This window comes from Leuresthes tenuis, unplaced genomic scaffold (assembly GCF_036924035.1).
Source record: "Leuresthes tenuis unplaced genomic scaffold, fLeuTen1.0.hap1 SCAF_4, whole genome shotgun sequence".
Taxonomy (NCBI): Eukaryota; Metazoa; Chordata; class Actinopteri; order Atheriniformes; family Atherinopsidae; genus Leuresthes; species Leuresthes tenuis.
The window spans coordinates 17,627,790-17,651,815 of NW_027325358.1; the positions used below are offsets into that span (position 1 = coordinate 17,627,790).

The 24,026-nt window shown below is 40.7% G+C and overlaps 2 protein-coding genes across 8 annotated transcripts in view; one reads left to right on the top strand and one right to left on the bottom strand.

Moving 5' to 3' along the window:
- The window catches only part of lrba (LPS-responsive vesicle trafficking, beach and anchor containing), a 172,709-nt gene extending 163,767 nt beyond the window's left edge, over positions 1 to 8,942 (top strand). For 3 of the 4 annotated variants that reach the window (XM_072384884.1, XM_072384887.1, XM_072384885.1), the window contains exons 53-56: positions 1,166 to 1,267; positions 2,301 to 2,497; positions 6,137 to 6,288; positions 7,710 to 8,942. In XM_072384884.1, coding sequence (XP_072240985.1) covers positions 1,166 to 1,267; positions 2,301 to 2,497; positions 6,137 to 6,288; positions 7,710 to 7,800 — 542 coding nt within the window. In that variant the 3' untranslated portion in view covers positions 7,801 to 8,942. The remainder of the gene's footprint in view (positions 1 to 1,165; positions 1,268 to 2,300; positions 2,498 to 6,136; positions 6,289 to 7,709) is intronic. The other variant, XM_072384886.1, reaches the window with a different exon arrangement.
- Positions 8,943 to 9,049: 107 nt separating this feature from the next.
- Positions 9,050 to 24,026, bottom strand: part of dclk2a (doublecortin-like kinase 2a) — a 36,226-nt gene continuing 21,249 nt past the window's right edge. For 2 of the 4 annotated variants that reach the window (XM_072384889.1, XM_072384888.1), the window contains exons 4-17: positions 23,242 to 23,340; positions 22,768 to 22,818; positions 21,427 to 21,503; positions 19,672 to 19,759; positions 19,435 to 19,540; positions 18,750 to 18,807; positions 18,267 to 18,386; positions 18,023 to 18,169; positions 17,808 to 17,941; positions 17,402 to 17,479; positions 16,295 to 16,391; positions 15,096 to 15,176; positions 14,882 to 14,995; positions 9,050 to 11,813 (exon numbers count right to left, since the gene is read on the bottom strand). In XM_072384889.1, the coding sequence (XP_072240990.1) occupies positions 11,106 to 11,813; positions 14,882 to 14,995; positions 15,096 to 15,176; positions 16,295 to 16,391; positions 17,402 to 17,479; positions 17,808 to 17,941; positions 18,023 to 18,169; positions 18,267 to 18,386; positions 18,750 to 18,807; positions 19,435 to 19,540; positions 19,672 to 19,759; positions 21,427 to 21,503; positions 22,768 to 22,818; positions 23,242 to 23,340 (1,958 nt within the window). In that variant the 3' untranslated portion in view covers positions 9,050 to 11,105. Of the gene's footprint in view, positions 11,814 to 14,179; positions 14,280 to 14,881; positions 14,996 to 15,095; positions 15,262 to 16,294; positions 16,392 to 17,401; positions 17,480 to 17,807; positions 17,942 to 18,022; positions 18,170 to 18,266; positions 18,387 to 18,749; positions 18,808 to 19,434; positions 19,541 to 19,671; positions 19,760 to 21,426; positions 21,504 to 22,767; positions 22,819 to 23,241; positions 23,341 to 24,026 lie in introns of those variants that run through there. The other 2 variants (XM_072384890.1, XM_072384891.1) reach the window with 2 other exon arrangements.

Sequence of the window (24,026 nt, forward strand, 5' to 3'; positions counted from 1 at the left end):
TAATGCAATAAGTGCAATATGGGAAGCACAGTCTTTCTGCTAAATCTGATAAGGAGTTTACAGTAGCTGCAGCTTTTTTGGGAAAAGTAGCCCATCTTATCCGTGAGCCTGTATTGAATTTTATGTTGTCTAATTGAATTTAAGAAATCGGATTAAGAAACCAAATTGAAAAACTTGAAGAAGCAAAAATTGTTTATATTGCCAAGTCTTGTTTCTTATTAGTGCCAGAGGCTTAGAAGCAAAGATTTTGGTAAAACGTCGGTGAGAACGTTTTAACGGGCGTAATCGCGTTGCTTTGGAGACATTTGGTGTTGATGTACACACAAATAGTCATTTTTCAGCTCTTTGAACTGAAACTGACCTCGACTAGAGAAAGGTCGGGGTTAGTGAAGATAAGACCCCTTCCTGAGAAATGAACGACAACAGCTTCATATACATAGACTCGCACTGTGGACCTGCTCTGCTCCTCTGTTTTACATCACAGATATCTTTGTGTACTTTTGAGTCATCCAACTCAAAACTTTGACACTTTGGCCAGATGTTTAAGTTACAGCAACCGCCTCGATCATTAATCCATTTTGAGTTGTACAAGAATAATGTTATTTACAGTGACAACACCGAAAATAAGCTATCTGTGTGTGTGCGTGCGTGTGTGTGTGTGTGTTTGCTCGCAGGCAGAGAAGACAGATGGAGAAATAACAGCCGATTTTGTGTTGTCACTTGCCCTGACAGCTCAAACCAAAACAAAAATCACACAGATTTCATGACTTGGACCATAACTTACGCTTGCTCTGGTTTTCTGTTTTCCTGCCTGTTTAATGCAGAAACATCTGGATCAAGTGAAGGCGGTCATGGGGAGAAGGTTTTAAAAATAGGAAGACTGTCACGGACAACTTGTGTCGAGGGAGAGTTCGTGTGTGTGCATGACAAACAAGTTTCAAAGTGTTGACTTCCAAAAGATGCTTTCCAAAAAGTCTACAAACACCTTGATATGTTTGTCATTCTTTTTATATGTTAATCCTCCTTCTTATGCCAGGGTTGGCTGGTGATTTCCATCAATCAGTGTGTGGTTTTTTTTGTTTTTTTTTCTTTTGCGCCCTCCAGTGAGCATAAAGAAGTAGCACATCTGACGGTAAGCAACACTGTTGTGTTTGTGTGTTCCCAGCAGCATTTACCACACCGAGGGCTATCCTGACAGGCCACGACTGCGAGGTGACCTGTGTGAGCGTCTGTGCCGAGTTGGGTCTCGTCATCAGTGGCTGTAAAGGTGAGGCGGCGCGCGTCCTGGAATACGTCTAGGTTGTGAAATAAATGTATCGGGAAGTTATTCTTAGTTTGGCCATTACATGTTAAATGTAATGGCCAATGTTAAATGTTAAATGATGACTGGACACGCACAAATGGCTTCCACACAAACCTCAGTGGTCACTCTATTGGGAGTACATGCAAAGTCAGCAAGTCCCAGTGCGACCTTATTTTTACAAATAAAAAAAAAAACAAAAAAAAAAACTGGGATATTTTCTAAGTTATGGATGAAAAAAAAGGATGCAATCTGCAGACCATTTAAACTCTTTATTTAATTGGAAGGAGTATGAGGATATGTCATTTACTGGAAAAAAAAGACAATTCGCTCTTTCATCATCTTTGAAAAATAGATGATGAAAAAAATTATAATATAAGTCGGCTTTTTGAGGTGCACATTAACCAGCCCTGATGGTCCCTCTCCTCTTTACTCCTAAAGGCAAAGTGATCATGATTCATTTTGATTTTGTGTCAGACGACAGGACATGCTCTTTTTTTTTTCTCTCTTCTTTTTTTGTGCCTACAGTAGTCGTGTTACTGACCTGTTGCCTGCTCACTAAACTGCTTGTTTGACTTTGTTAGTTTTTCTTTGTGTTCTTTTCTTTTTAATGGTAATCACTGCTGCACTTGTCTAAACTTCTTGGCGCTCAAAATGAATAGAAATTCCAACCGAGCATCTTGTGATGCGTGTTGTTTTTTTTTCTTATGCACGGTTTTCAGTGAAATAATTTTCAAAATCACTGCATTCTGTTTTCACTCCAAACTGCCTCTCAACTCCTTGGGAAACAGGGCTGTGTTTAATGAACATATGTGTGGCTGACACATGTGCAACAGAGTGTACATTTCAGCCAAATGCTGTAGATTGACACGATGTATACAGTACATTGCACATATACAGTTTATGTATTTATTTCATCTAAATTGTAACACTTGCAACAGAAATAAGACGTGCACAGCAGTTTAAAGCGACTAACGTTTCTCATTATGTCTGTGTGTAGAGGGTCCTTGTCTGATCCATTCTATGAATGGGGACCTGCTGCGAACCCTTGAGGGCCCAGAGCACTGCCTGCGACCACGACTCATTCAGTCCTCCACTGAGGGTCACTGCATGATTTATTATGACAAGGGACAGTTTTGTCTCTTCAGTGTTAATGGGAAACTGCTCGGACACATGGAGGTTGAAGACAGCATCAAGGTGAGGAAATGACCGTTTCTGCGTGACCGTACACTAGAGAGTGCACTTGCATATGTATGTCTGCACCACATCTGTGCAGAAAGTCCTCGCACTGATTAAAGGCTCGGTTTTGGTTTGAGATCTGAGCGAGGTGAAGGTCAGCGTGCCTCGGGACAAACTGAGACTTTACATCTTTCTTTCCCTGTTCACCCACATACACCAGAGGAAACGGCTCTTTTGATCCAGAGCTCTGTTGTCAGGTCAAATTGCGGCAGTGGTGGAAAACATTCCAGAGGAGTGGTCAGTCCTGGACACCAACACCATTAACTACCCTGCAGCACTGGACGACACATTCCCCATTGCCCACATTTCCTCCCTGGTGGCTAGAGTGACACAAGATAGCAGCTACCGCCTTTGGTTTCCAGGCCGTTTGTTTCCGGTTTGGCCTGGGAAATGTAAGCTAGCTCTGACAGACAGCCGCACGCCTGTTTCCTATTAAGAATCCTTTTCTGCCCTGGCTCTCAACCTGCCAACCAGCCCACGTCTACAAAGCCACAAATACACTGAAACACTGATTGAGCGCATTACCAGCACTGTGAGAGTAACAAGTGTTTAGTTTCAAGGTTTCTGAGAACTTTATTATGTCTTTAAAAGACACTAACAATGTTTTTAGCTTCACTTTGTAGTTTTCCCAGAGTTTCCACTAAAGATGGAGCTTGGGAACGGGGCAGGCAGCAGCCGGCCTCGGCAGCTCTCCTCGGCTGTTGTAAATTCCATCCATGTCAGATGGAATTAGGAAAATCCTAACATCTTGAAATGAGGCTGTGAGAGTCTCAACCTGCTTGGCTCCGCCTTCCCGGTCCAACTGTATTTAGTGCACTCGTGAAAAAACCCAAATCAATCTTCTTAGCCCTTGGAGTCTCAGCACAGTATGACTCTGGGATAAATAAGTGTTTGTCCTGGCCAGCAGCATGCATTTGGAAACAGAGAGTAAGAATGTATGCACTGTGACTTTATAGGGGTCTGGAGTCAGAGGTTAGATGACAAGCTAACAGTCGGCATCCTGGTCTAATAGCAGAATCAGGTGACAGAGGCCATACTGAATGGATTACATTCTTTTAAGTTATGGTGTAACTGGTGCAGTGTAAGCATCCCAGCAGTTCTTTCACTGCCTCTGTCAGTGTAACTGAGGGATTAACAGCGCCATAAATTAAACATTTTACCTTTTCCAGCCCCAGAATCCACCCACTGTTTTCTGAAAAAAGTAGAAAATATGGGCATTAAGACTGCATGTGTTTCTGCTGGAGTCATTTTTTTAGACATCTGAGCTGAGGCAGCCATCTTAGCCCCTACAGAGCCATCGGCCATTTTGTTTGACCGCCCAGTGACTAAGGACTGATTTATAATGTCTGTCAGCAGCCTCCTACCTGGCCGAGCTGACATGTCTGCCAGCTCTCCTGCCTCCTGCAGTGCTCAGTAAGGTCATGAACTCCATTAGTAGATACACAAGTATATTAGGACTGCCCAGTAACTGCAACATACTTCTCTACTCCTTTTTTAACTGTTGAATTGTGAGCTGCACTGTGGGTATATCCCAAAAAATCTAAGGTATGGCCGTCTTTGACAACCTGGTAAATCATTAAGAAAGCTGCTGAACTTCTGAACATTTTTATCATATGACCATCATGAAAAATGTGCAGTTTGTCTTGGCTGTTTTTCCTTTTGTAAAAGCATGTGCCAAAAGCCACAGTTCCTCGAATTTCTTCTTGATGCTGAATACTAAAACCAGTCAATTCCCAATTGACTACAAAACCATTCTTTTACATGCTTACAGCTTGTTTAAAAGAGTGTTTTGGACTGTAGAAGAAATTTCCCCGTTTATGACAACCGCAGGGAAGGTTCACTGTTACCACACAAAACCCGACACGACTTTGCCAAATGACATGCTCAAGGTTTCTGAACAGAAGAACCGATGCTACCTTCTTTACCCTGGCCCTAGTCATATTTGTTCTGCCTTCTTTCAGGCCGCCGCAGGTGTATCTGTTCTGCAGAAAAGACGAATGCACTTTTCGCTGATAATGAATTTTACGAGATAGACAAAAACTGACAGATGCTGGGATAAGTTAGGTTATCATCACTGGGGAATTATTGGTGTTTGAGGAGTGAGTCATTATTTTTTAAACATGTCCAGGGAAGGATATTAGCTAGGAGAGTATTGCAGAAGATTGGGGCATTGGGGCATGGAGGGATCCATTGATAAGCTCTTTGATTGAATGTTTGGTAGAAGTTTGGTGAAGGAAAAAAAAAAAAAGGATTCTATTACGGTAGTCTAACTGGAAGGTTATGAAGGTATGGATGAATAATTCTACTACACATCCAGGGAGTGATAGCCAGAATCTGGATATAACAACATCCCTGAAGTCAAGCATCAGACAAACGAAAAGAAGTGGCTAATTTGATGAAAGACTGGAGTTTTTGGCAGATAAAAAGCCAGATATGGACTAAAAACACATCCAAAAGAAGAGTCAACATTGGGCTCATCAGATGCACATCAACATGACCGGCTGCTGTCATCTGATCAAAGTTCCATTCTTTGTCCCACAACTGGCAGAAATGAGCATGGTTGCTCACGTTGCTGCTAACATTTGTACATACAGGCAGTTACTGTGGTACACACACCACACAAATCAAACCAGCACTGCACTCAGTCATGCTCTATTCTCAGGCATCAAGAATGATGATCCAACTGGCAATTAGGCTGGAACGATACTTGCTGCCTGAGGCAGCGTGCAGCATGTTAGCACTTTGTTGGACCATAATCTATCTGTATGTGTGAGGGGGCCTTTACTTGCAAACTTGCGTGTGCATGATGAGAATAAGAAGTTTTTTTCCCCCCAAATAAAAACCATTTGCTTAGTTTAGCCGGCACTTTTTCTGTTTGTGAAGGGTTGTTTGTTTTCATATCAAATCAAGTTCCTGAAAATGACTTGTTCCACCTTTAACTTTCCTTTTTCCCATTTAATGCGAGCCTGATTCAACACACATGCTCCTGATGATTGAAGTGTCTCTTGCTGAATCACAGCAAAGGGGGCCGCGGCTGAAAGACATCCGACCTCAGCGTCATAAAACCACAAACGACAAAAGCTCTTAGTGTCATTTTCTGCTTTTAGAACTTACATTCTGCCTCGTCATTTCATCAGCTACAGTTACTCGCTGATTGATGCTCCTGACTGTTTTAGTTTTAGCTTCCACAAAGCACAGTGCCCATAATAGACTCCAGCACAGGACTTGATTTGTGTACATCTGATTCCCGAGGGACCCATTCAGCTGCTGCAGTTTGCAAGAAAAGCAGATGAGATGAGTAAATCTCTGAGCCTAACTGTGGGGAGCCATCTTTGTTGAGAAGTCCGGGTCTGTGTACAGCATGTTGGATCTTTTGTTCTCACAACCTGATAGTTTGAGCTTTACTCAGATAATCTGACCACAGAACGCCAGGCCTATTCATGCCTGTGTTTGAGGGACAGTTTAAAAGTGATTATTGATGTTACAGTACCTTTGGTACACACTCTCCATCTGTGAACTACGTATACTATAAAAGCTATAATAAATGTAACTTGTAAGCAAGTTAATCATGACTTTTTTTCTCTTTGTCTCCGGCAGGCCATGCTTCTTAGTCGAGACGGTCAGTATCTCTTGACAGGTGGAGATGGAGGCGTCGTATCTGTCTGGCAGGTTCATGACCTCAAACATCTCTTCACTTACCCTGGCTGTGACGCAGGAATCCGCTCCATGGCCATGTCACATGACCAAAGGTAAAATCTCCACCCGCAGAAGACACAAAAGACCTGTAAGAGGTCGTCTGAGTATGTGCTTTAAGTGAGACTCAGGGGGTGTTAAATGATCATTTCTTTCTCATGCTAATAGTAATTTAAAAAAAGACTGAAAAATACCCCCTTGCTCAGTCCATTACACTCATGATTTATGCTAATCAGCTCTAACGCAACTATTTCACAAGAGAGGGGCCCCATAACTGAAGGCACTATCTCCCATTCTACTTTAGGAAACTCTTTGAACCACAAGTCTGTGGGAAAAATATTACACTATGAGGTCCCTAAGATACAATGAAGTTCGGTCATTGAGAGATTTATATGCGAGGAGAGCTATTTTAGATTCTCTTCTGGATTTAACAGGGAACTGATCTAGTGAAGCTAAAATTGGATGAATATGAGCTCTTCTATTAGTTCCCATAGAACCCCCAGTGCAGCATTTTTGGTCAACAGGCCCAATAACAAGGAATTGCAGTTGCCCAATCCTACAATAACAAATGTATGGGCTAGTTTTTCTGTCTCACTCTTAGGAAACCCAAGGAAATGCCATTTAGAGTAACTCCATAGCTTAGACGGTGTCTTACTGAGGCACTCGGGTTCAAAGAATCTGTCTTGTCTGAATATAGAAGCAGAAAAATAAGAGTCACCTAAGCTTTTATCATCGTTAAGACATGCTTGTTATTAACCAACGCATTGTTATAGCCGAGTGTCGTCTGTGTAGCAGTTTAACTTAAATGGAAAAGCAGAAATAAATGGAAAAGTATCAGTTCGAGCACAGAACCCTGGAACTCTGGTGTGTAAAGAGGACTCTTAGTTTACATTAACAAGCTGCAGTCTTTTAGGTTACTATGACTTAAACCAGCCAAATGTAGCTCCTTTAATCCCATTGACATGTTTGAGCCTCTGAGATAAAAGCTGATGATCAGTCAAAGTGATACACTGGATAGAACTTCATCTAAATAAGATATTCCAACAAAGATCGTATCGAGGCAGATTAAGCCAGTAACGAGCTGAAATAAAGGTTTACATATTGTCCCAGCAGAAGAACAGAACTTTTTCTCGTATTTCATGCGTGAACAAAGTCAAATAGAGTATTTTATGAAATAATATTTATAAGAGTTTGCTTCTTCTGCTTTGATCTGATCCGTATTTGCCGTAATTGAGGATACAGTGGCTGGTATTTAGGAGAAATTACAGTGCTTTCTGTAGTGTGGAAGCTCATGGTTATTGAAGATAATATATAGAAGAAGTATGATGTCAAATAAGTAGACCGAGGTAAAAAGTGACAATCAAAACAAATGTACCTAAACGCTCACAAGCCTGAATAAAATACAAATTTGCAACAAATGAAATGAAAACATGTCTCCTCCTGACCCCCCCCCCCCCCCCCCCTTCCCTCCCCTCAGGTGCATCATAACCGGCATGGCATCTGGAAGTATCGTACTCTTCTACAACGACTTCAACAGGTGGCATCACGAGTACCAGACCAGGTACTGAGGAGGAAACTGCAGCAACGTGACTGACAAAGATGAGAAGAAAAAAAAAGATTGATAATTGTTAAGTGTGAGCGCCTATTAAAGGCGCTGTTCTGTCTATAACCTGATATCCTGAATGTAACTCAATGGAAGGAGGAAAAAAAAATATCTGTCCTGTTCTAGTAAAAGAATCAAACTATTTTTAAAAAGGGCATTGCTATATTTTGTAGATCTGATAGAAAATTTTCATATAAATCTTAAGGTGGGGGGTTATGTTGTTGTACGGTTAAAAACAAATCTATTTTTAGCTGTAAGAGTCTATTTTCATCTCCTCCAGAAAATAAAAGAGGGTTTTGTGGGGAGTAAGAGACTTAAAAATCCAAATATTTGTGTACTTTGAGGGTGAGTGATTTTTTTTTTTTTTTTTTTTTTTTTTCCCAGTAGGTGTGTTTGTAGAGATACTTATTAAGCTATCATTCACTTAAACATGCTTTTCCCTGTTTTGGCAACACGGCAGGTAGATCTGAAATGTCTACTTTAAAAAAAATTATATATATATATACTTGACAGATAATTGAAAAGGGGAAAATACATTTATATAAATATCTATATATGTAATGTTTTAATGTAGTCCTCCATATTTAAGATGTCTACTCCCTCTGTGCTTGCCTAGAGATTCTGTTTCCATGCACGAGTTCAACCTGTTTAACACTTAAAACATCAGAAGATAAAACTTCCCCGAATCGGTGGTGATCGAACCCTGCTTTGGTTCAAGGAGTCAACTCTTACATTTCTTTCGTAAATGACTGAATAAGCAGTGAATTGTATTTTCTGACCTTGAGGAATCTTATGTCTGAGGGATAGAGTGGGAGGCTTGAGACCGATGACTTCCCCATCTCTGTTCATTTCTCTTTTCATCACAGACGTTTAAATCACAGAAAGACATATTCCTTAGGTCCACTATTTTAAAAAGCATCCACTTAAGTTTTTTTTTTTTTTTTTTAGGAAACATTCCTTTCTTTAAAGTTTGCGCTTCAGTGTGGTTTGAATCTCCAGTTATATGGGAACTACTTTTATCTTTCATTCAATTATTATTTTTTGCAATCATTTTGGAGTGTTTTGTTTGCTGAGTTCTGACAATAAAAAGGAATTTTATAACTTGAATGGTCAACGTTTTGTTTTTCTCACGAGGCGTGACCAGAATTCCACAGCACACTCTAGTGGTCAACCTTTGGTATCGCGCTCTCTCAGGTACACACCACAAACACGTGTTGGTTTGAAGTCTTTATTGCAGTTATCATGTTTTTGCTCGACTGTTTCAAAACAGTGGGGCATTAAAAGCAGCTGATCTATACCTAATACAAACCACTTGAGTAGTCTGACACGTTAAACTGTCTTTTCATACAAATTTCCCTTTACAAATCGCTGTGACAAAGCATACGAAATCCACCTTCTCTGCTTTACAGAAGAGACTCTAAGGAACTGTGTACCAGCTTGACTTTTTAGATGTAAGATGATTTTGTCTTATGAAGGAGGGGGGGGGATCATGCAGATTAATGTCTTGGGGTGAACAAGATGAACAACTGACAATAACTAAAGTAAATCCTGTGGTGTTTATTACCGATTGTGAGGGGAAGAATGTGGGACAAGCTTAAGCCTAGCTGGTTGTTGTAAAGGCATCGCTAAGCTATGAGCTGTTAGCCGGTGATCTGGTATATACTTATCACCATTGCAACACACTCATTCTACTGAATCCAACACACCAAAAACTGCTAGTTGAATACTCTGAATGGAAAGTGTTGACTAGTTCCACACCACCAGCTAAGCATACTGGGAGTGTGAGTCCTATGTGCTTTATCCAAAGCCGTAAGTATTTGAAAATCATGGCTGATGAAAAGCAAACCTGCGGCTCGGTTTAATGTCTGTCGGCTCTATTTCTGTACTGTACAAAAGCAATGAGGACTGCTCAAACACACGGGAACAGTGGACATCTTGGGTGCCTCGGATTATGCACAGATACAGTAGTGATACCAAATAATACATCCTACGAGTGAACAGGTCAGCATGTGTTACAGTGGATGAACAAACAGTGCTGCAACAAATACACTTTTAGAACTGATTGAATATCTTCTTCCTGACACTGTTCGCTGTGCATTTGATTGCCTACAATAGACATTCAAGTTCCTGTATGTTGAATGATTAACTTATCTCCGGATAAAGTTTGTGAAGTATTCAGAGTAACTGTAAAGGGGTTTTATGTATTTTTTTTTTTTTTCCCGCATCTCTGAGCAGGTATATCACCCACCACCGCGGTCACATGTTGTGAAGTACCATTTGCAAGAGTGCTTTTCCAAAGTAAATCTAAAGGGTTGTGTGAGGATGAACCGGAGATTTGTAACTGAGGTACATCCCATCATTCAGATTATTTTACAACCATCGTTAGCAGCAATAACTCGAAGGACTTAGTGTCTATCTGACGTTATCTCTTTGGCCCACTCTTCTTTGCAATTTTGCTACGGTTCATTAAAGTTTGTGGGCATTTGCATAAAGCACAGTTCTTTTAAGGTCCTGCTACAGCATTTCAGTCAGATTGGGGGTCAAAGGGTCATTTAAATTATCATTGCGCTCTTCTTTTTTTTTAAAAACACACTGCTGCTCCACTTTGGCTTAGTTTTTGTCAATTTACATCATGTGGTGTTTGCTCATCTGAGGCCTTTTACTGAAATGGTCACCACAAATGGATATAAACCTTTTTTTTTTTTTACGTCGCTGCTTTACACTTATGGGTTAACAACACTTATATTTTGTCCACCCACTGTATACCCTTGCACTTAAATGCATACTGGTATCTAGTGTAGAAAGTTCAGACACAGGTTTGATATGCTTAAAAATCTGTATTAGGGACACACAGTGCTGTCTCTACTAAAGCAAGAGGAGTTCATGATGGGGTGCGTTGGTTCTGAATATTTACAAAAGGGCAACAGGCAGTCAGAATGGGACTAAAAACAAATCAGTGGAATACAGTAACATTTGACTTCAAAAGACAAACCACTCAGAACAGTGATATTCAGTTAATTCCCTTTGTCCTCATCCTCCATTAATAAATAAAAACATACATACAATCAGACTCTATCTTGTATCCTCAGTCTCACAAAAAGATCAAATAAGAATGAGCAGAAATCCTGTGCATACAGCAGTCACTGGCTCAGTTTACAGCTTCTAAGAAACGCTCAATGTGGCGGTTTAGCCTTTTCATTCCACATGGGGCTGTGGGGAGAGTGGGGGAGTGTCGGCTAGACTAGGACAAGTGGGAATTTAGATTTTCTCCTAAAGTTCTTCAGCTAGTAGAGAGCTAGGAGAAGGGGGGTCGGCAGGAGGTGTGGAAGGAGGAGAGGGAAAAAGGGTCGGATGGATGGAAGAAGGGGAGGTTGGCTCTTGCTTTGTTGGGGAAGAGAGTGGGAAGAATACAGCAGGTTGGATGGGGGAGACAGGGGAGGGGGATGCCTGTTCGGTGGGAGAAGAGGGGTTTAGGTTGGGTTTGGTGGGAGATGAAGGAGAGGGACTGGACGCTGGTGTAGAGAGGGTTGTGCAAGTGAAAAGAAGGTGATCAGAGGGTGAAGTAGGCTCTAAAGATGAGCAGGGAACAGCCAAGAGTGATGAGGGCATCTCCGTTTCAGGAGGGGAGGAGATGGGGAGTGTGTCAGCGGAGGGAAAGGGGGAGAACTGCAGCAAACTCACAGGAGCCGAGGGAGACTGATCGACCTCAGCAGCTGTTAGCTGGTTATTTGGGGAATGAGAGCCAGGGGGTTTTGAGGTGGATGGAGCACCAGGCCCAGCAATCTCTGAGGTCCTGGGTGCCTCAGGTGAAGCAGTCTTGGTAGATTTTGGTAAAGTGGCAGATGATGCCTGTTTGGTTGGAGAAGCTGGTTTATCCAGGAGAATAGATGGGGCTTTCTTGCCCAGTGAACTTGGCACTGTTTGTTGTCCTGAACGACGGATGGTGAGCTGAAGGGTCTCCTTATCAAGAGCTGTGTTCTGACAAAACAAACCACAAGTTGATCAAATAACATCCCTCTGACTCAAGTACGACAGTCAATCTACACTGAATTCAGACCTCCTTTTTCCTATTGCAGTGAGTAATGAAATGTTGACTTTTCATACTTCCTGTCATTTCCTACTGACCCAGTTTAGTCATTTTAGTGAGCTTCATGAGTCACGTGATGAGGACAAGCTAATGGAAATGAACATCAATAATTGAAAGATGACACCAAAAAAAAAAAAGAAAAGCAATACTTTGCAAAGACTGACCACACGAAGCAAAATCAAAGTGCTTCTCTATCAGCGCGAAAAGGGCAAATGAAAAAGGGAACGTTTACTTTCTCATTCAACAGCATCATTAACTGTTATTTTTGTATAAGGAATTATAATGTTCAAATGATACATTCTTGAGACCACGAGCCAAAAAATAAGTAAATGTTGCATTTGTCATTTTGCCCTTTTGCTGGATCCCAGCGGCAGAACAGACAGGGCAAAGGGTTAAGTGTTAGTACATACCATTGCCTTGGAGCTAAATCAGAGGGACGAAATGCAGGGAGAGGGAAAGAAGCAAAAAGGGACAAAGACTAGTCTTACTCACAGCTTCACAAAACAAAGTCAACACAACAAGCATGACGGCCAGTGGACAGATGTTGTTCCAGCTCGGTGCTACTTTTGTTTTTTTTTGGTTTTCTTTCCAAATCAAATTACATTTTACATTCAAGGGGACTGAGTTGGAACAAACAAGACTATCTATGAAGGATCATTTCAGGCAGAGAGCAATGCTATATTTCCACAGTGTGAGTTGGAATCCACTAGTTGAGATAAATCTAGTAATATTCTGTAGTTCCTTGTATTGTTAACAAACCCTTGTAATGACATAAGGAAAGATAAACTTGGTTGTTTATCAAGAGGCAGAGGTAAGATGCAACAAATGAGTCTTTGGAATTGACATGATTCCTAAACTGATTGCTCATATGATGCAGCCGGATTCTCACACTCGTAGGCAAACGCCGTCTTGAATAAGTTAAGAACTCTTTTGTCATTTGAGTGTTGTTCACAGACTTGAGACAAGCTGCAATGCTTTTATATGGAGAGCAGGTATTTCATTTGAGGCGTCCCTCCATCAACAAATGACCAATTCAGTATTTTTCTAGCAGCGGACACATGGGAAATTGTTTAAGCCAGTTCTAGAGATTTCTGCATGTGTTTAGCTTTTTCACCTCTTTCAGGAATGCATGCTGTGCTTTGGGTGCGATATTTGCCTCCCCACTCCTCGGGAGAGTAGCAACAGCTCTGAGCTTTCTCTGTTTTTCAACACGTCGCCTTAATGTATAACTACACTTTGAATGTCTTTATTTAAAACTTTATAAAATCTCGTCCTCCTAATTTGGAAGTCATTAGCAGTGAGGTTCTCCTACTTTTTCCAGCATGTATGAATGGTCACACTCTGCTTTTTCTGGTAAGACACGAAAAGCACAGCTGTGTTTCTGTGCCATTAGTTTCCAGGTGGTGTGTGGCTACAGCTGTGGCTTAGATAAAGATCAAACCATATTTTATGCATAGTTGATAAAGAAATAAAGAAAAAAAAACATTACAAACACTCACATATACTGATGATTCCATACATTTTTGAATAATTTTTCATGAATTTTTTGGGCTCTACACTTCGGTTGGATTTGTCAACAAAGAAAAGACAGAATAATTAGTTGTAGCCTATCAAATGTGCTCGAGAATGTTACAACCAAGGCAACAAAGCAAGTTTGCGTCCATTTCTGCAAATTCAGATTGCAAGGCTGAGCCTGTGCAGTTTGTATTCTTCTCCTCAAGGTGGTGCCAGAACATCATAAATGCAAAATACTCAGTAGCCAGCTCCAGATTTATAATTTAATAATTGACTTTAAGTCACTGGAATTTGTTCTTAACTACATTAATAATAACAGAGAGGGAGGCAAATTGCACCAGTCTTGCATTAGCTCGCATTATTAGTGTAAACATGCTATCATAAAACTCATGACTGCGTGATTAAACAAATACATCCTCTGAAAATTCTGTTTTTGTCAGGTCATATTAAAGTTTGCAGGTGGAGGAGAAGAGTGATGAGTATTGAAAGAGTCAGCTAGACCCAAATAAACGTTAGCAAGATCCACATAGCGAGAGAAGTTACAGTGGCTAGCTGCCAAAGAGGAGGAGCGAGAGCTTAAGAATGTCACAGAGAGGAAGAGAAAGGGAGGGCGAGGGGAAGGGCGATGGCTGCAGAGGAAGACAGGAGTTAGGAGGCGAAGGGGGTGGGGAATGGAGAGGAGGGAAGGGAAGGAAAAGGATGAAGTGTGTACCAGGCTCTCAGTTCCAGGCGTCCCCTGTTGTCCTGGGTCAGGTGTGAGGGAGGGGTGAGGATGAGGGAAGAAGAAGAGGATGGAGAGGAAGAGGAGGAACCGAGGATGTGGCCCGCATTTACACCTCAAACTGCCAAATGAGATTCACAGCAAAATTAGGCCCTTTATATCAAGAAGAGCAGCAAACCAATCTTTAGAAACACCCCCCCCCCCCAATCTTTCACGTCAGAGAGCCTGAAGAATGTGCGTGAGCCTGATGAGGTGGTGTGGCCTGATGCCTGATGAGATGAGGAGAGGTGGACACACTGATGCAAACAGACGGGAAGGAAGGATGTGACTACAACGGGGATGAAGAGACTGTCCAGTCTCCAAGTTTATCCATTTTTTCAATCTCTAAAATCCAATCTGACATGATTACAGCAGCATAAGTTGCTTATAACTTGTCACAGATGGCTTTTTGGATGATTATTTTTGTATAAGCAATTCAAAGAAACTAAGAAGGACATTAAATTCACCGCACAGGGATGCAATCTTCTGTATTTGGGTCAAACATTCGTCATCATCTGCAGGCATCTTTTCCTAACCCTAACCCACCGATTGGACTCCCATCAAAAACCTAAACAGGGTCATCAATCTTTGCTGTATCTATAGCAGTAAATCTAAAAAGAGTTGGCACTAAACATAATAGTTGACTGTTCACATGTTGGGCAGTGGATGCTTTCAGCTGCTTACCACAATGACCGACACTCCAGCCGGGGTTTGGTTGTGCTTTGGTGCTGTGTTGAAGTGCGTCTTCAGTTTACCTGTCACCTCCATCTTCATGTTGTTCTCCATGACTGCATCATCCTACATGCACACGTAGTTTCCACACAGGAGACTGTGTCAATGCACAGAAGTCTCACAATATTTTAGGTGAACAAAAAAAGAAAACAGTGCTGTGGAGTACCGTGACCCATGGGTGTGACAGGACATCCTGTGCCGTGAATCGAGCCTCGGCGTTGACCTGCAGCATCTTTCCAATCAGCTCCTGCAACGATGCAGTGCCAGTTCAGCCCAGCATCACACCGAAATGCTCTTTACTCTTAACGTCATCAGTTTTGTCTGTTGTAAAGCTGCGACAGTGTTAGAGTGTCATCGCTACAATGAACAGGAGGTTTGAAACTGCCTTAACTTTTGTATGGCCAATGGGGGGCGGTTTAATGAGCTGTAAACAACACAGTGATATTTTTCTATGAATTTTTTTTATGTTAAATATTTAGTATGTTGTAAAGTTTCAATTACACTCTTCTCTGATCACTACATCAGTGTGTACTGTGTTAGATACTGGCTCGGTAGGGCCCAGTGGCTTTATAACTGCTTAACTGCAAAAAGAGAGTCTCTTCCTGCTGCTGGCAGTGAAGCAAAGAGAGCACAGAGTCAAGTGATCACTCACTTTATGGTAATTTGAGGCACTGCTTATGAAAATTACTGATCTCCACAGTTTAACTACTTAACATGAGGTATTTTGTACACTACTTAAAAGATACATGAGGGAACACTGAAGCACTTTTGAATATCATAAAGCTTTGAACAACACCATCACTGCCAATATGCATGAAAAGAAAGCTGTTGTATTGGATTGCATGAAATTTCAAAAAGTGTAAAGAAGTCATTGGCACGCTTGTACATATCAGCCATCGGAGAAGTAATCTGCATGGTCTTAAGACAAATCAACAGCTCATGGTTTTACATCAGCGTATCTCCGTGTCTATACACCGTTTCATGCTGTGGAGTTGATAACTGTGCACTTGTTGGCACTGACAAGGCCACGGTTATAGAAGTGGGTTTAATTAGCAGTTTGGTCTAACATGCTGAGAGCGAGCTGTCACCTTAATACATGACATTAATTTAGAGCCGTGGCCCTCAGCAGCCACTAGTCATTAAAGGAGTGTAAACTATGCGTGTTCGCATGGTTTGTGGGTTTAAAGGACAACAATTGCAGACCACTTTTTTTGGCTACAGCATTCACTCAGCATAGTTTAATGTTTGGGTTTAGATCATGGACTGTTTTTTTTTTAAGTCCCCCTAAAAAGAAAGAATAGGATCGATAGACTGTAGGGTCAATAAAAGCAACATAAATAAAAGTGTGTTGTCAGCAGTTCAAACCTTAGCTGAGTCTGTGATGTTGTCCCAGTAAGGACTAGGAAAGTCCAACTGCCCAAGAAGGATTTGATCAAACAGTTCCTCTTGCTGGTTATTCTCACTAGATTGAAACACACACACACATACAAAGAGACACATAGCAAGAATTCTTGGCATACTGCACTAACCCAAAGGATGTGGCCGTTGTAAAGATAATTGACAAGTGAATCAGTATTTGAACACCCCATAGTTCATCTATTTATCTATCTATCACACATACATCAACACAATAATTAAACACATCAGAGAAATAATAATCCAAAGTTATTCATGATGCTTGAACATTAATCATTATTAGGCACAGAATTACATGTTATGGTTATGCAGATATGACCTGGAATCAGTCTGTGGTTTGTAATAACTTCATAATTTATGAAGATAATCCTTAAAGAAATAAACCGCTGGATGTCACATATATATATATATATCATGACTTTGGCAAATTATCCAAAAAGCTGAATATAATAGCTCAGCAGTCTACAATCCTGGGTGTATCAACTGTCTACCTTTGACAATTAACAGAAAATTTTAAATCAAGCATTTTTCTGTGGTTATTTTAATAACTATGACGTGCAACATATGTATTTTTTCCCCCCATTAATGTCATTCAAAGGCCAACCAGACTTGAGCTGGTGTTTCCATTAAGCTGCAGAGTGAGTCTTTGCAAAGTTTTGAAAGGCTGCTTTACAAATAAAAATGGAACCACACTAGTTTCCATTACCTTGTTTGAGGTCTATTAAAAAGGTTGCATAAATCTCTATCACAAGGAATTTCAAAGGCAACTTTTTTGTTTATTACTACACTTGGTGCCATGGACAAATAATGCAGAAATGTCTAAAAGCTTTAATAACGAGTAGCTTTTCTGAACAAGAGCAGTCAAAGACTTCAAACCTCCTAGTGTGGATCAAAATCAAAACTTAATCATTTCTAAGCTGGGCTATGCCCAAACCCTGGTGATGTTGTCATATAAATGTGATCAGAACCTTTTGAGGAATCTTGTTTAAAAAGACAAAAAAAACAAAACGTTCCAACCACATACTGTCCTTGGCAGAGGTCAGCAGAAGAACGTACCTTCTAAACGGGGGGAAGCCACACAGGAGGATGTAGGTGATCACACCTGCAGCCCAAATATCCACTTTTAAGCCATAGCTGTTGGAAGAGAGGAGGGAGAATTAAGACAGCAATACAGTATGACTGATTCAACATAAAATAGGGGAGGGGGTCATTTGACAAAGGAAACAATGTTTTCAATGTACTACAGTATTTTAAAAGTGAGTATACAACAACCTTTTCAGCTGTGGTGCTTCATTTATGCCAATACACAATTATTTCCATGCACCCAACTGCAACACAGAACTACAGCAAATCCATCTTTCTGCTATGCCGATGTAAACATAACATGTCACATGTCAGAGACAACACCAGTGTTATAGTACTGAGCACTTTCCCCAGTAATTCCCATTCAACCAAAACTTACCCCGACTCAGCAATGATTTCTGGAGCCACATATGTAGGAGTGCCACACACGGTATACAGCGGCCCCTGCACTACTGTGGCCAGGCCAAAGTCTCCAAGTTTCAATGACTTGGTGCCATCTGGATACTCAAACACCTAAAATGGAATACTGGGTTGAAGCCCACAGATCAGATGGATTTCTTGAAAAAAAAAAGAAAAAAAAAAGAGTATGTCTACCAGCAGGTTCTCTGGTTTGATGTCTCTGTGGACTATGTCCATACTGTGCAGATACTTCAGAGCTTCAGCAAGGTTGTAGACCATGATACCGGCGTCTCTCTCCGTGTATTTGGCCGACGACGTGATGGCATCGAATAAATCCCCTCCCTGTGAAAAAGTCAACGCCGAGGTTACATGTCAAAACGCACATAGAGGTGATGAGAGTGACCCAGTATTAGCCCTTCAATTCAGCCTGGATGTGCACCTTGACGAGCTCCATAACGAGACACAGTTCAGAGGGCGTGTCCACCTCCTCAATCAACATGATGATGTTGGAGTGTTTCACCTTCCGCAGCACAGCAACTTCATTCTCTATGAGGTGTTCCTGGAAACACACACACCCAAACGGTTCAATTTGAATGAGTAACAGAATACAGCAGCACACCATATTTACTTTAAATAGCCTCTACGTTGTTGATGGGATTTGAACTGGCATCAAGAGCGTGTAAGTTGCTGCTTGTCATTGTCTCTAAAAGTGGGACAATAACCTGAGTCAGGGAATGAATAAAAAATTACAAACTCGAACCAGCTGGGAGGATCAGAGACACACAGGTGATACTGAGCTGTGTGTAGGTGTTAATAATGCACAGTGGAACACTAACATATGACTCTTCCTTGCTTGTGTGTGTGTGTGTGTAGCTCTGAAATATTGAAAGAGTAAATTAGGATGAGAGAGTGAGAGCAAAACCTTTCCACAGCATTTGGCCTTGTCGATGATCTTGAGAGCAAACTCCTTCCCAGTGGACCTGAGCAGAAACAGTGCAATTAGAAATAGCAATAAAAACAGGCATGAAGAGGCAATAAAATCTTTGATTTAAATCGAGTGCACATAAGAGAGCCCAGGTTAGAGTGTGGGCTGACGAGCACTGATTCCCCTGCTGTACAGAGCGCACCCGCACATCAGACTAACCAAAGTCAACACAGCTGCTACATCCCTGCAGCAAAGTGTGAAGATACCCACCACAGGAATACACATCTCATTGAGCTGAGGTAATATTTGTGCCTCATCCTTTGAAACCAGAACCATGAGCCCTTGGCGTGAGAACACGCATTTCAAAATGTAGCAATGCACCAGAAAAGAGAAAAAGAAGAGCACACCAACTTGGTGTAAATGGACAAATCGAGGAATAAAACGGGCGCACTGATTAACATCATGTTCAACAAATCAGAGCACCGGTTTCTTTCTTGGCATTTGTAAACCCCAAATCTATCAACTCACAAAACTAAAAAGCTCTGTCTGCTAATGCACACACAGAAAATGGGATTTAAAGACACCTGTATGTAATTCATTAACTGTGTAAGAAAGGACTCAATGGAGTCTAAGAAGTCTACTGCTAACTCTGCCTTAAACATTCCCAGTTTTAACGGGTTACCTCTCCACACACTCCTTGACGACAGCAAAGTTCCCGTCTCCAATGACTTTGCCAATCTTGTATTTTTCTAAGATGCTTGAGGCTGGCAAGATTTGGTTCCCGTTGACTGCCAAGGAGAGACAGAGGTTACAACAGGCAACAGCCTTAATATAACTAGGCACTGGCAAATACTCCACCAGGTTTCAGACCGAATTAATGGGCCACATGCTGTGCAGAAGAACATAGAAGAGAATGTACCCTCTGGACTCAGCTGATTGGTTTGCTCCTGGTGGTTGTTTAGAGAGCCATTTACATTTGGTGAAGAGATGAGATTTGATGAAGGGATCTGCGGGACGCAACAAAAGACAAAAATATAGATGAGCACTTGGCTTCATCAACACTCATACAAAACAGAGGGAAAAATAACCTTGGGAACCTCAGCAATCACAAATAATGCTGCACATGGGTAAAACACTCATGGTGGGTCCCATTTTATTGGCTTAGACAGCATAAAAAAGATGTAATAAACAGTTTAGAAAGTTTTATACTTGACTGTTACTTGTTCTTATTTTTCCCACTTAAACTTTCCAAATATATTTATGGGGACATATTCCACGGAGCATGCTGCTCACAAACGCAACATTGTTCGCGGCCTGCACATGATTCCAAAAATAAATGCACTTATCATTCCAATAGTTTCGAGGATCTGAAATGTTCTTGCCCTTCAAAAAGCACAAGGTGCCAGAGCTACTGGAACAGAGCTCCTCCATATCCACTTACACCACACATAAAACCATTATGGCTATAAATCAATGATTCATTTGTTAAGAGTGTCATTTCTGCAAAGCACAGCAGTGGCAGTTTCAGCATACAACGACTTTATTTTGAAATGTCAGCAATAAATGCTAGCCAAAAATCAGACAATCGAGTCAGACAGTCCTATTGCACTATAATGTATATCACCTTATGGTAAATATCTATTATTTAGTTTAAAAGGAAGCTCTCAGGACCAAAGAAAAGGTGGCACTGCTTAAAGGTCCCTGTTATGGCTTGATACATAAAAAAGCTTTTTGCTCTGATAAAGGATTTTATCCATCTGTCTCAGTGAAGTGCAAGGGTGAGGACTGTAGTATTTCATTAGCACTCTTGTGCTTCCTCAATAGCAAAATAGTATTGTGCCAGGTTAATGTGAAATGATAAGTCTTTGATTGGGCTGATAGAGGAATTGTGCAACTGCGGAGAAGTTTGCCAGCTGGCTGGATCATTTAAAATAGTCATTTAGAGAGTAACACATGGCTTACAGAGCAATCTATCAATAAATCAGCCAAGTATCTCAAAGTATTTCAAAAATACATTGTAAAGCAACAACACAGGGGGTGGGTCAGACAACTGTCAGTGGCTTGATAACTTCACATGACATAGATTTTATTTTCTTGTAAGTGGGTCGTGCAGCCTTGCCTTATGTCCTCCTTAGCAACAAGACCATTAATGACACCAGCTCGACACACTTAGAAATGAAATCGTGGCTCTGTAAAGTCGCAGAGCTGGACTGATAATGATGTATTTATGCTATTCCATTAAGCATGTGGTGGTAACGTTTCAAGCAGCGAGGAACCAGAAATATGCTGGAAAGAAGACTGCAGGGGTAGAAAATGTGTCAATGATATAGGTTGCTTGAACTTTTAAAACTTTTCATTACACTGAATGTAAGGAGAATCTTTATTTCAGGGTAAATTCAACGAATTTGCCATTTTTTTTACCAAAGGCATTTGAGTGGAAAGCAAAAGTCAATGAAAGCATGCAAATGGTTCAGAATTTGTGACATCTCACTTGACAATTCTACATAATTTTAAAATCTCAGTTTCTTAAATATTTATTTTGCACTGTCAACTGTCCAGTGGTTATCATCGGTGTGAATGTATGCATATGTTTTTGTTTTTCAGTGCAATTACAGCTTGTGGGCACGACAGCTGTGTATTCAGTGTATGCGGTGAATGTGATACACTGTCTTACCTTCAAACTGAGAGTTTGGGGGCTGGTGGGAGAAGGAGTGGAGGACTTGCTGAGCTTGGGAGCTAAGATGCCATTTACTGAAGAGAGAAAAGGAAAGAGACAAGAGTAGGGGAAAAGTTTTTCATAACTTGAGTTAATATTAAGGTTTGTGTGTACATATGTGGATAAAACTGTTAACATGGGCTTCCTTGAATGAAATGTATACATTACTTAAATGTAGAGAATTACAGATAGTTTTGAATAGGTTTGAAGCAGAATTGACCTCCCTCGAACTAAGTCACAAATACACAGACGTGTTTAACTAGTTAAAGATTCCCCCAATAAGGTCATCTTGTACAGTCGTTTTTAGACTGCAAATAATAATAACTTGGGTCAACACTGCTTTGACTCAACCCAAGTTGACCCAACACCGCGTGAAGTAAGCCAAAAATAGAAAAAAGACAGAAAGAAAAAGAGAAACTAATAATTAAATGTTTTGGAATAAAATTACAAACATCACAGCTGCACAGTTGTTGAATACTATAAATGTCTTTCATTTCCAGCAGATGTTGTACTTTTTCTGTAGGAGTGTTTCAAACAAGAGACAAAGACACAGCATGGAGGAAAGCTTCCATTGTCTGATCCATTCTCTACAGAACAGAGTAATTCCTTCCTTCCTTCCTTCCTTCCTCCTTGCTGGCACAAATAAAGAGACATAATGCGTTACACTTTAATATGGTAACATGAAGGACTTTGACCCTTCATTTGCATAGAATGCTGAGCTAAGAAAAGTAATTTCCCTCTGCCTACCAGCTATGTCTTTAGCACCGTTCTCAAAACTTTTAATTTCATTGTAAAGTCAAAGTTTATCTTTTAATCCTAAAAGTTTCTCCTCAATCAATAGTTGTGAAAGTAACAACTGCATTTATTTTGCACTCTCTCGACAATGGTGACTACAAAGAAGTATTTTCACCCTCATCTTTCAGTCATGTGTCTTTTGTGCCTGACATACACACGGGCCATTATGCCACTTGTGTCCACACAAGTGTTCAATGTTCTTTTATGCAAAAAGGAACAGTGAGTGGCCTTCAGGGCAAATCTGTGCCTCAACTCCTCTTGTATAGTTACAGATTAAGCAGCTGGAGCTGCTAACACGCAGCTCACATTAAGGCTTTCAATGTAGGAACTGTACATCACATGTGCACAGTGAACCTGGTCAGAGAAAAAGAAGAAAAGTTTTATAAGATGGTTTAGAGAAGCCATCACTGGTCTAAACTGACCTCTAAAGTTTAACACCAGAGCACAAATGAACCTACATCATTTGATAATCTAGGGGACAAACAAGTAACGTTCTTGCCTCACCTGGGGACTTGATTGGAGACTGACTGGTGGAGTAGTGGACAGGTCGCCTTGCTGCAGTTGCAAAACAGAACACGGAAAAATATTTAAAAATATACCCATCATACTTCAATTCTTTCAGTTTACTTTAAATCTAGTTGAATTGACAATGCAAAGCCAAGCTGCAGCCTTTCCAAACTGGCAAACACACTGATGCAGTGACTTGTAGACCATCATTTGTTCAGCATAATGTTATCATATCCTTTTAGTGCGCTCAAATAGCTTAGTGAGGAAACCAAAAATGTAGTTACAGTGTTACTTTCCCATGAGTAGTGTAGTTTTTTCTTTTTCATGATTTAACTATTTGCAAGACTTCAAATATCCACTCAAATAAATTTCAGATGTACTACTGTCAGTGTATAAGTATAACATTTTCATGATTGTCACAGACACAGTCTTGATGATTTCTAATATGTAAAAGCACAGCGTCTTGCTAACCTGCACCCGGGGACTTGCTGCGTCGAGAAGGTCCAGGGCTCCTAGCTGTCCGGTTTGAGGTAGCAGAGCGACTGTACGATGACTTTAACACTCTGCAATCTGGAAAAAACAGCGAACTTAGGGTCACCAAACTGAGCCAGTGTGGCGGCATTGATCACAAAAAACGTGCTGCAGGAATATGGCTCTCAAAATGTTTTGTAATGAGTGTTAATTTAATGGATGCTGACAGTAACACATAATTATGGTAAGAGAAAGGCACCAAAGAAACACATCAGACAACACGGTTATTCCAGACACCTTAAAACACACATGACAATACTTGTTATACCTGCTTCCACTATTGTCTATTTTCTTTTAAAATTGCTACTGAAAAGATACCACAAAAAAACAAAAAACAAAGTGATCATTAGTTTCTGCCCATTTCTGGACTTCTTTTCCTTCAACCAAGCCAAACTCTGCCTTTTTGCTTTCACAGGGTTAAAGTATCCTATAGAGTTTACAACATACATTGTACTATTAGTGGTGGTACTAATGCCATTATCTTTAAATGCTGGAGTTTCATTCATAGCATGATGCTGACTGAGTATCAACTGCATTCTCTGGTGATGGGCAGATCTGTGCAGATTGGTAGGTGACACGATATGTCATAACTGATGCAATATGGTACCATTTTTGGCACATATGAAACAACATGAAACCATATCGATCTCTGAGAATCGACCTGAAATTGCTTACATCAAAGCTCTTGAGCTCAAAAAGAACTTAAAACATTGTTTCACTGTTTA